The following is a 12,130-nucleotide window of genomic DNA, read 5'->3' as shown; positions in this document are numbered from 1 at the left end:
GTGAAAGCCCTGTGCTCACGGAAGGCCTCATCTTTAGCCACAAGTCCTCCAGTCCAAGGAGAGAGGCCCCAGAGAGTGGCCTCATCCCCTCCCCATCTCCTACTAAACAAGTGAAAAAACCTAACTCGGCATTGCATCTATGCTAGAGAGTCTTCCGGGTGTGGCCTTCGGCAACATGTGAAGAGCGGGGCTCTTGAAACGTTGAGTTGGATGTGGTGGAGAGGCTGGCCACAGTTGTGCTTCCCTAATCCAAACAGTCTGACCTCTTTCCCCTTCCCATCAAGTCTTCAGGAACCTGGACCCCAAATGACGGTAGAGCACTCCATCCCTAACGGCCCGTGGGCTTGCAGGCCAGACTGTGGGGTCAAACTGCCAAGGAGAGTAGCCATCCTAAAAATCTCCTGTGGGTAGGTAGACCTTAACAATTTACACAAGACACTTGGGTGTGGTGACTCCCCAAACCATCTGGAAACGAAGGCACAACTCCCAGGCAATGAAACCCCAGGCAGTGGCAGAACCAGGGTGAGTACCAAGCCTGCCTGGTTCTTGCCCCACATGGCCATGCTTCCAGACCACAGTTTTAGAATGGTGATTCTGTTGGCCCCAGGGTAGGAGAGGGAGGAAGATGGGTTAAGACGACCGAGATTCCCAACCTGGAAGAGCAGGGAGTAATGCCTGTATACTGTACACCCAAAGTCGCTCGTTGACAAAACCCTTTAGACCCAAACAAACTAGGTCACTCAACGTGCTTAGGACCAGATGACCCTGGTTTTTCAAAACCACAGTGTGCTGAGCTCAGGCCTTAGCGAGGTCTGTTTTAGCCTCGGGAAAAGATTGGAGGTAGGTACACGAGGCTACATTTCCCGTTCTGCAGAAGGGGGACCCACCGGCGAGCCTTTCCCCCTCTGTCCCCGCCTCAGAGCCCTTTCCCTCGGAGTACCCTTTCCCGCGGGCCAGGAGAAACGCTCTTGGATCTGACCTTCGCCTCTGGTCCCCCAGCCTGGGACTGCGGATTGCCTCCGGCCTGGGTCCGGGTTCGCTGCAGCCGGCTCGGTTCTGGCTGTCTCTCCAGCTCTGAGCCGGGGCGGGCGGGGCTCCGGGCTGAAGAGCGGCTTAGCGCGTCCCGGCGCTGGGGCGGGGCACAGTAGGGCGGGATAGAGGCCGGCACCCCGACCCGCCGCCCGGGCACTCCTAGGGACCCGAGCGTGAAAGGTGAGACCGTGTGGGATGCTGGGCTCCTGCGGTGCCAAGGGTTCAGGCCGTGTGGCCGCGTGGGAGGCGGGAAGGCAAGTCTCCTCCACAAGTGAGAGGGGTCGGAGGAGAGGGTGGAAGACCCGAGAGGGTGTGAGGCAGGAGGACTGTCCCCAAATCCTCGCCACGCAATCGGTGTCCGGGCTCTCAAACGAAGATAACCAATCATCCAACACCTACCTACAGATCAGACCTGGCTCCAAAGCAAGGTATCCATCTGTCCCCCCAACCTGTAAGTCTGGGTAGCCAGGGTTCCTGGTGGGACCTCCCAGGTCTCACCTCCCAGGGAGCCTGGTCGCTAGGTTTGCGTTGCAGCTGCTCGGGGTGCTGGCGTGGGTAGGGAATAGGAGGTCTCTGGGGTGATGCACAGGGTCCAGGCGCACACCAGTCCGTCCGGTGCCCGAGGGCCGGGTGCCGGGGCCGAGAAAGTTGAAAATGACTTGCAATGGAAGGCGGGGAAGACACCAGGCCGAGTTTGTAGGGTCATAATTTGGTCCGCAATTGAGTTAGAAGAATGGGAGGTTGGAAGGGACCCTGGCGGGAAAAAGTGCGTAGTTTGGTGACAGGACATTAACGTCTGGACTGGATTCCGGCCCCATCTCCACGACCAGGAGTGTTGCGAGTGAGTTCCCAAAGGAAGAGACGAGCGGCGCCGGGTGCCACGCACACAATATCTGAAAGAGAGGAAGGTAGGGAACCATGGATCGCGCGTGGATGCGGGGTCTGTGCGGTTTCCTTGCGATCAGACCTTGAAGTGCTGCTCTGGTACCGACCCCTAGGGGCGCACTTCTTGAGTCTACACAGATCAATTCAGATTTGGGGTGGGGGGACGGTGAAGGAGAAAATTTGACAGGAAATTAAGACAAGGCAGACTTCTTAAGGCTATAAAAGTCACAAGATTTGTCGACACTAAATCTTTATTTCTCTTAACTGGAGTCTGGGTAGGTTGGATTGTTCAGTTCCCCATCCGTGAGTCCATTACCACCTATCACTGGGGAATCCTCTCTCTCTCTCTCTCTCTCTCTCTCTCTCTCTCTCTCTCTCTCTCTCTCTCTGTCTCTGTCTCCCTGTCTCTTTCTCTCTCTCTGTCTTTCTCTCTCTGTCTCCCTCTCCTTCTCCCTCTTCCTCCCCCTCCCTCTTCCTCCCCCTCCCCCTCTCCCTCTCTCTCCCTTCCCCTCTTCCCCCCTCTCTTTCCCTCTCCCTCCCCCCTCCTCTGCCTTCCTTAGGAAGGAGGACTAGCAGTTCCTGAAAAGGACTCTCTTTAGCCAGCCGGAGATGTAAACTTTTAATAGGTTTTACTTCAGTCGGAGACATAAGCTACCCCATTCCTGTAGCCACGCATCACCCATCAGAGTGCTCGACAGTATTAGACATGCCACCTAAGCTGCCTTTATAGGGAGCTAGCAGTCCTTACAGGAAAGCTTTGGGAAGGAAATCTTGTTAAACTTCAAGAGAGGTTCCAGATCTCTCCTTGACTTTAAGTGATGAAACTAGGACTTTACGAGGCTGGGTCTTCGAGACTGTTAACTTTATCTCTACCCACCTGTCGTATAAACACTGGGAACCCACTGCATCTTGTTACAGGTAAGGACTAGATAACTACATTGGAAAAACTATGGATCACTGGGGGAAAAGCCTCTAGCACTTAAAGGTCACTCTCCAGGCCACGTCAAAAAATAGAACCCCAGAGTGAAGGAACTGGCCCTTCACCCAAGTCATCATAGGGACCCCTGTAAAGAACTGTAGGTGTCTGTGTTGCTGAGTATGACAGAGTCGGGGTGTGCCCCTCTTCCGTCTGTCTATCTGTGTTTATGTAAGTTTGTAGGTGTGTATTTATTTAACTGTCTTGTGCATCAGTATAGACTGCATGTATGTACCAGTCATGGTGGTGAGTTGAGGAACCAGAGGGTATAGTTAACATTGACGTGAGGTTTTGCTAGGTTAGAACCAATTCTGCCATCGACTCCATTTGTCGAGCCTGAGAGGGAAAGATGGTCCCAAGAGAAACTCGGAAAAGCAGAGTTCTGCTGCTTTTTTATTTCAGTCCATCTCCTCATGCGGGAGCCCTGTTTGCATACTAATGAACCCAAATTAGGTTCAGTCATGAAAATTCAACTTTACTACATCAGGCAGTGTAGAAGAAGGAATATCTAAGTCATGAAATCGCACGACTAATGGGAGAGACCAAGCAAAGCATATTGTAGTCACCAACTAGCATTTGCTCTAGTCATCCGTAATACGTATTTTGGAGAATCGGAAATGTTAACAATGTCCTTCTGTACTTGAGATACAAAAAAGCCTTTTGTTAGTGTTTCTTTGACGCATCATGTTAATAGAGATGAGCCATGCTCACAAAACTTATATAACCTCTCATTAAAATAAGCACAGGACTACTAAGTATATGTGATCCTGACCAAGATTCATTAAGTTAGTTGATATCTGCTTGCACTGCAAATACCTGTTGCTGAAATTGAACCATATGATACTGGTTCTTTTTCATTTTTCGTGTGTGTGTGTGTGTGTGTGTGTGTGTGTGTGTGTGTGTGTGTATACATGCACGCACACACCTATGGCATGAGTGCAGACATGAGAAGACAACTTTCAGAAATCAGTTCTCTTCTTCCACCATGTGGCTTCTAGGACTCAGACTCAAATTTTCAGGCGTGGCAGCAAGCACCTTCACCCACATATCCACCTCATGGGCCCTAATATGAGCTCCTTCTATGAACAATCTTGCTTGCTTTATCTTAAATCATGTCTTCTTTTTTCCTCCTCTTTCCCTCCCCCTCCCTTTCCTCTTCTTCTTCTTCTTCTTCTTCTTCTTCTTCTTCTTATTATTATTATTATTATTATTATTATTATTATTATATTACCATCATCATCGCCATCATCACTTTTATCATATAGCCTTGGAATGCCTGGAACTCATTGTGTAGACCAGGCTGCCTTCAACTAAAAAAAAGATCTGCCTGCCTTTGCCTCCCAAGTACTGGGATTAAAGGAATGTGCCACCATGCCTGGCTATCTTAACTGAGACCTAAGGCCTTCTACATTGTAGAGCTCTTCTTCCTATAGAGATTTTCTTAGAAATGATTTCAGTTTGGGCATCATAAATAAACATTTGCTATAACAAAAAATATGCTTTACAATAAATGTCACTAGGCCAGCAAGAGGCTCATCTGGTGAAGGCACTGGCTGGCTATGCCTGACAACCTGAGTTAAAGCCTCGGAACCCACAGAAAGATGGGAAGAAAGAACCAACTCCACAAAGATGTCCTTTCACTTCTATAGGCATGCCGTGGAAAGTACACACATACACACACACACACACACACACACACACACACTCACACACGCACACACACGCACACATGCACGCACTATTAAATATAAACATTTAAAAATAAAATGTTACTGTTAATTATTTTATTTAAAAAACTGGTTCTACTTTATTTTAAAAAAAATTGTGTGTATGGGTGTTTTGCAGGTATATATGTCAATGTACATGACTGGTGCCTGCAGAGGCCAGAAGAGGGCATTAGATCCTCTGGAACTAGAGTTACAGACAGTTGTGATTTGCCATGTGGTTGTTGGGAACTGAACCCGGGTCCTCTGCAAGAGCAGCCAGTGCTTTTAGTTAACCTCTGAGTCTTCTTTCCAGCACTTCAAAATAACAGACTTTTAGCTATACATTTTCAGCTGAGCTTACAATGTATGCTTTATGTTCAACTAAATGCAAACATTTATGTTTTTCTCTTTACTATTCTTAGAGACTCTAGCTATTGGAAGAGGGTTTCTAGACAGTTTTGTTTTTTTTGTTTTTTGTTTTTTTTTTTTTTAGATTACTAAATGTAGATCAGGTCCATCAGATCCCTTCTTATACAGCTTTTAGCCTTGTCTTGGTGGCACTCAGTTAATGTGAGTACAGTGTGGGTAATGAGGGGACATAGCTCCCTCTTGTGTGAAGACTCAGAAGGAGACGCCTGTGGGAAGAACTCATTTATATTCATTAATTTGATCCAGATTTGATTAGAATGTGCTACATGCAGATGATGCAAAGATGGGAAGATTAAATCTCTGCCCTCAAGGAGACTGTGTCCAAAGGGGAGACAAATGTTCAAAGTGATGGAGTATAGTAATTATTGTGATCAGGAGATATGATCAAAATACAACAGGAGTGGGAGAGTGGGAATCTTCCCATTGGTCCAACGGCCTTAGAGGGAACTCCACAGAGAAGGTGAGGTGAGCTGAGACTGGAAGTGAGGACAGGCATTTGCCAAGGGTGGAACAATCCAGGTAGAGGAAATAACACATTCAAAGGCAAGAAAGCTTGAACAGCATGTCAGTCATGGAGAGGGAAAGAGGGGGCCCTGCTCATAAAGCACTTTACACGTGATAGTGAGAAAATTAGATTTTACCCAGGGCAAAGAAGTGACATGACTAGATTTGTTTATTAGAAAATAACCAGGCTAGAGAGGATGAGACTAAAATCAGCAAAGGCAGTAGCCAAGGCAACCAACAGATAATTTCAAGAAATACTCAGGGGGTAGGATGACCCTGGTTCTGGCATCTTTGTTTGATTAATGGATGGTGGTAAAGCTAAAAAGAAAAAACAGCAGAGAATTCCATTTGGAGCCTCTTCAATTTGAGACATCAAAATTCATGAGGTAGTTGGTCCTTTTGAGTTTGGAGCCCAGGGAGACCTTTGAGAACTATAAGCCATGGGAACAGATGAGACTACCTAGGAGTATTTTGTTTTGTTTTTGAAAGAGGGTCTTACCTTAGTTCAGGCTAGCCTTGAACTCTCAGCTCTTGCCTCAACCTCTTCATTGCTGAGATTACAGGGGTGCACCACCACGCTGGGCTATCCAGGGAAACCTGAATGACTAGAGGAAGTGAATTATGATAGAATCCTGAGCAGCGTCAATATTTAACAGAGAGAAGAAAGAGAAGCCTATATAGGGTGGCCAATGATAGGGGACCCAGAAAACATGGTATTGTGGAACCAAAGAGTAAGTTTCAAGAAAGAAGATGTGCTCTATAGTGTCAAATACCACAAGTTTAAAAAGTTTTAAGTAGTGAGACTTTCCCTTTAGGTTATTTAGTGATGTAATGCCACAGATAAAGATGCAGAAAAGTTAGGTTACTATGGGCCAAGGCGACAAGGAATAGATAAGAATACGGAAGCACCAACACAGACTGTTCTGTCAAAAATCCTGGCTGTGAAAAAGAGAGAGTAGGACCAAACAAGGAGTGGAGATCCGGAAATGTTCCTTCTTTTGTGATCTGAGTTGGGAGAAACTTGAACCTATGCTTGGGAGAAAGATCCAGCAGAGAATGAAAAGTGAAAAGCCGTGACAGCACCGAGGATGACTGATGATAAGGGGGTTGGGGGTTGGGCAGGAGGAGCTGCTTTTCCCCAGGGCTGGGGAAAAGATGAGTATTTCTCTGGGGTGGAAGAGTTGAGTACTTTAGAAGAAAGCGAAACTTTCACGTTAAAGACTGAAACTGCGGTTGTATGGCTTGTCCAAAGGACAGGATTAAAGGCTAAGCTATGTGTCTCCCTGTCTCGTTGCCATACCATACACTCCCTGTTTGTTCCAGTAGTACTCACTGCACTCTCCATACCCAAACTCATTCCACCCTCATAGGGACACACTGAAGGAAACATTATTGTTTGGTTTGTTTGTTTGTTTTTGTTTTTGTTTTGTTTATGTTTTTGTTTTTCAATAAAGCTACATAGAGGTGAAGTTGCAAAAGACAGAGGCAGAATGCAAACCCTCCGGAGCTGTTCGACTACGAAGCTGCTTCTTTTTTTTTTTTTTTTTTTTTTTTTTTTTTTTTTTTTTTTTTGGTTTTTTTTGAGACAGGGTTTCTCTGTGTAGCTTTGCGCCTTTCCTGGAACTCGCTTTGGAGACCAGGCTGGCCTCGAACTCACAGAGATCCACCTGGCTCTGCCTCCCGAGTGCTGGGATTAAAGGCGTGCGCCACCACCGCCCGGCTCGAAGCTGCTTCTTTTACCTTCCCGCTAAACATGATTCTCCCTGCTCAGGTTAAATGATGGGTTCTCCTGGATAATATGAGACCCCAGTGCAGAGCACACTTGGAAGAATGAACAGAACTGGGGCAGCGATTCTAATTTTTCACCCCTGATTTTGATATCTCTCAAGTTGGGGTGCATCTTATCACAATGGTTGTGATGGTTTAATTGACCGTACTTTCTTTATGATTGTGAAAGAGTAGTGTGTTTTGCAATTAATTCTGTCTAAAAACTGATGAAATGGACAGGTATCATTTTTACTAACGTCCTGTGTATAAAGGGACAGACAGGAGTCAAATACGCTCTAAGATCAATCAGGCAACAGGCAGAGAAGACCAAAGTCAGTATTTGAGTTGAAGTACCACATAGGGAATGTGAATGGAAGAAAAAGGCCTATGTTGGCGATGCATGGAATAGTTAGGACATTTGGTCCCAGCACTGTGCCTGACAGAGGGCAGGTATTCCTGCAATGCCTACCTAGGTTGTTCTGGACTCACCAGACTCAGGAGTTCGGGTACTTAAGCAGGCTGGGCAGTGCTGGGTCTAGGGATCAGCCCCTGTTAGTGTACTTGGACTCTACACTTAGCAGCTTTTTGGCCTTTGTTCCTTTGGAGACTGAAGAGGAAAGGCAATCTCTTTGTAATCTGCACCATCTCCTACCCTTATGACTTTGTTTGATAGTAAATACAGTTCTTTTTATGTTCTGTGATCTGCCTGTGCTAGAGCCTGGGGGGGGGGGTAATGAAAGAGAGTTCTTTTTCTTCAGATATTCCCAGAAGAAACAAAAAAGGTCCCAAAGTGAGTGGTTAGGAAGGGACCACAGGGCAGCAGAGACTGATTGCCAAGACCCTAAATCTGCCACAGCCCAAAGACGAGGAGATGGACCGCTGAAAGGCAGTGGAATAGCGGTAATGGTAGTGAAGGTCAGAAGGCACACACACACACACACACACACACACACACACACACACGCACGCACACACACGCACGCACATACGCACGGCTTAAGAGATGACAGAGCCGGGTTGGCTTATCCTCTGCAGCATCCCCAGCCCCACAGTGTGTCGGGTTCACAGGGGGCACTCAGTGAATACCTGTTGTTCCAGCCTCTCACCACCTCGGCTCACCCCCGACAAAATGGCTGCTCTTGGATACACACTGCCCTTCTATCCGGGTCCCAAGCCAACCTTCCCAATGGACACAGCTTTGGCTGTTATAATCACCATCTTTCTGACTGCACTGGTCACCTTTATCATCATCCTGCCTGGCATCCGTGGGAAGACGGTAAGAAACAAACCCAGCCCTGTAGACTCCAGCCCTAGGGAGGACTTCAGCGTCAGGATGAGGAGTCCAGATTCTGTCGAGAGGCAGACTCAGGGAAGGAACTCCAGGGCTGAGGAAGCCTCGTTACCATCCCTAGAGCAGAGCTCCCCATTCACTGAACCAACAGATTGAGAATGATTTTGTACCAGACACTCTGATCTTAATTGGCCAAAGAGGCTCAGTGGTAGAACCCCGTCCCTCCCCACCATAGGAAGAGGAAGGGTGACCGTGGATGGAGGGCTATGCTTACTAAACCTGGCCCCTCTGACTCAGAGGCTGTTCTGGATGCTGCGGGTGGTGACCAGCTTATTCATCGGGGCTGTGATCCTGGGTGAGTGCCAAATGCCACAGGCTTGGGAAGCTGCCTCTCTCCTGTGAAGTTGCCTTTGTGTCTGCCTCTTCTTTTTGTTTCTCCATAGTGGCCACTGATTCAGGGTGCCTTCCAGATCTAGCCCACACACCTCTCTCACCATGGGTTTTGCCCTTTACTCTTACCCTTGCCCTGAAAGGTGTGGACCAGGGAAGCCCAGGAGGATCCATCTTTTCAATCTTGCTACTATTTTATTTGGGTTGTAATGAATGTAGGCAGGAGGACTCTGGGGGAGGGTTGTTGGCTTGGCTTCAGTGATTAGGGGAATAGGAAAAACAGACCATTTTTATTGAAATTGTCTGTGTTTGCCCATCATGGTCTATGTTAATGCTTCCTTACCAGTTGCCTGAGTGGCTGTCCATAAACGGGACTGGGAGGGGTAAGCGGAGTGTGAGCATGGAAAATTTTAGATTCTGACCCTTTTCTTCATCCCACAGTAATGGTTGGCAGACTTAGTATGAGCCAGGCCTGGACTAGTGAATGGGTATACAATTATGACAAGTTCAGGCATGGAGCCCCTGTAGCTTTCCTTCTGACTAATCCAGTAATGCCCAGGCCTTCCTGAGTTGCAACTCCCCAATCCCAGCTGTGAATTTCAGTTCTGAGTGGTCTGTGGGCCAAGTCAACACCAACACGACATACAAAGCCTTCAGTCCCGAGTGGGTCAGCGTGGATGTGGGACTGCAGATTGGGCTCGGAGGAGTCAACATCACACTCACAGGTGAGGGTTCTAACTCGTGAAGGAGGGAAGGCTCTGCTCTGCCTCTTTGAGAGATGTATTTTATGTGGTGTGTAGAACTACAGTGTGCCCAGCACCGGAGCCTGGAAGTGTAAGCGTTCAGGGGGAGGGGAAATTCAGAGTTGTCTCCTCTGTCGGCTGTCAGCTCTTGGCCATCTGCCCAGTGTGAACGAACCCCTACCCAGGTGCATGGTCCAATCCAGTTCTTGGGTCCCTGCTAAGCACAGCTGCTCTGCTCCTCAGGGACCCCAGTGCAGCAACTGAATGAAACCATCAACTACAATGAGGAGTTCACGTGGCGCCTGGGTGAGAGCTATGCGGAGGAGTATACGAAGGCACTGGAGAAGGGGCTTCCAGACCCCGTGCTCTACCTGGCTGAGAAGTTCTCCCCTGGAAGCCCATGTGGCCTGTACAACCAGTACCGCCTGGCAGGACACTATGCTTCAGCCATGCTGTGGTGAGCATGGATATGGGATGAAATTAGCCCCCACTGGCCTAAACTCAGGAACAGATAATCTAGTCATCTCATTTCCACTCAAGGGGGTATCCTAAGTGGGAGGAGCTGGCATCAGTCACTTTAGTTCTTGGTTGGGAAGCCCACAGGCAAGAACATCCCTTCACATATTTGGGACAGCCTGTACCTGGGCCATCCCACCCTCTCCAACAAGTAGAGGGGCCTGGGCCAGTCCTCACTGCATCTTGGCTCTCCAGGGTGGCCTTCCTCTGCTGGCTGCTGGCCAACGTGATGTTGTCTATGCCGGTGCTGATTTATGGCGGCCACATGCTGCTGGCCACTGGCCTCTTCCAGCTGTCGGCTCTGTTCTTCTTCTCCATGGCCACATCACTCATATCACCCTGTCCCCTGCGCGTGGGCACTGCTGTGCTGTCCCCTCACCATGGGCCTGCTTTCTGGATCACGTTGGCCACAGGTGAGACCCTCCCCTAAAGGTAAGGGCTCAGGATGGAGGCAAGGGACTATCATGTTGGCGGGGTGGAGGGTCTACTTCTAGAGGTCAAGATGTCGGTGCCTTTTCTAGAGCCCCATCCTTAACTCCCTCATCTTCTGGCTTTCTCTCTCCCATGCCATTTCCTCTCCTCATCCATGCTCACTTCTCTGTATCTTCTCTGTCACATCCGTTATTCCCTAACTCTCTTTACTCAAGTCCTCCACATCTTCCAGTCGTGTGTCCTCTCCTGCATCCCTAACCACAGTTCTCATTGTGTCCTAGATCCCTTGCGTGTCCCCACCTCACACTACCCCAAACGCCCTAAATCCACCTGCCTTACAGTGTCACTCTCCTGCCGTGCTCCGTCTACTCATCCACGTCATCTTCATGCCTCCTTCCTTTGTCTCCATCTGTCCCTATTTTCAGTCTGTCTTCTCTCTCAACCTCAGTTTGGAGTATGAAAATTCAGGACAGTAGACCCATACCAGCGATATGGACCCTAGGACATTCAGTTAACTCTGTGAATTCTAGTCACCCTAAGGCAGGGACCCAGACCTCCCTTATAGAGTTCTTCTGATGCTCTTAGGAGATGCTCTTGGGAGGACCTACTAGAACTAAGGCAAGACACATGTCACCTTCCTCCTCAGGACTGTTGTGTATTCTGCTTGGGCTAGTCATGGCAGTGGCCCACAGGATGCAACCTCACAGACTGAAGGCTTTCTTCAGCCAGAGTGCAGAAGACCCAGTGCTGGAGTGGGGTTCCGAGGAAGGGGGACCCCTGAGTCCCCGCTACAGGTCCATGGTTGAGAGTCCCGAGACTCAGGACATCCCCATGTCGGAGGCTTCCTCTGAGATATGTTTTAAGGAGGAACACATCAAAGAGTCTGACTGTGCCCTGTAATGCCCCTCTGAGTTTCCAGACTGGCTCCAGACCTCGCTGGAGCCTCCCTAAACCCGCCAGAACGGCCCAGGAGGTGGGTTTGGGTTGTATCAGATGCTCAGCTCCAACTTTAAAAAAAAAGATCAAAAGTCTCAAGGTTCTGAAGAGATGTCAGCCATGCCTCGAAACTGCTGTTATTAAGAAAGACAACGGGGATGGTTGTTATTCTGTAAAACATCCACCCTCTTAGATGCTTTGCCTCTTCAAAGTCAACCTCCCTCTCATAACAAACATTTTGGGCATCAAGTGATCCCTCAGCACCCATCGCTTGGTTTTTGGGTGGTCTCTCCGCCCCCCCCCGCCCCATTTCTTTTTTCTGTTGCATTCACAGCTTATGTGACCTCTGGATCTGCACTGTAAAGGGACCAAGCATCTTGTTCCAGTTCTAACATTAACCAGTTGTATGCCACATCCTCTTTGAGTTTCAGTTCCCAAATATGCTATGTAAGATTCTAGGACTTGGGAAGAACCGCTGAAAAAAGTCCCAGATGTACACAATGTGTGTGAGTGGTTTGCCTGC

At 48.5% G+C, this 12,130-nt stretch overlaps 1 protein-coding gene across 1 annotated transcript; it reads left to right on the top strand.

Moving 5' to 3' along the window:
* The first annotated feature begins 8,302 nt into the window (after positions 1-8,302).
* Positions 8,303-11,571, top strand: Duoxa1 (dual oxidase maturation factor 1). The gene is made up of 6 exons (XM_059259548.1): positions 8,303-8,575; positions 8,888-8,945; positions 9,571-9,705; positions 9,967-10,180; positions 10,435-10,652; positions 11,318-11,571. The coding sequence occupies exons 1-6, from the start codon at positions 8,303-8,305 to the stop codon at positions 11,569-11,571; spliced, it is 1,152 nt and encodes a 383-aa protein (XP_059115531.1).
* The last annotated feature ends 559 nt before the right edge of the window (positions 11,572-12,130 follow it).

The sequence above is a fragment of the Peromyscus eremicus genome, chromosome 4 (genome assembly GCF_949786415.1).
Source record: "Peromyscus eremicus chromosome 4, PerEre_H2_v1, whole genome shotgun sequence".
NCBI lineage: Eukaryota > Metazoa > Chordata > Mammalia > Rodentia > Cricetidae > Peromyscus > Peromyscus eremicus.
This window is presented reverse-complemented; position numbering and strand designations above follow the sequence as displayed.

Excerpts from the sequence above, each read along its gene's own strand:
- Duoxa1 (XM_059259548.1), top strand. The coding sequence starts at position 8,303 with ATGACAGAGCCGGGTTGGCTTATCCTCTGCAGCATCCCCAGCCCCACA. Across the intron at positions 8,946-9,570 it reads CATCGGGGCTGTGATCCTGG|CTGTGAATTTCAGTTCTGAG; the intron begins GTGAGTGCCAAA and ends CCCCAATCCCAG. Across the intron at positions 9,706-9,966 it reads AGTCAACATCACACTCACAG|GGACCCCAGTGCAGCAACTG; the intron begins GTGAGGGTTCTA and ends TCTGCTCCTCAG.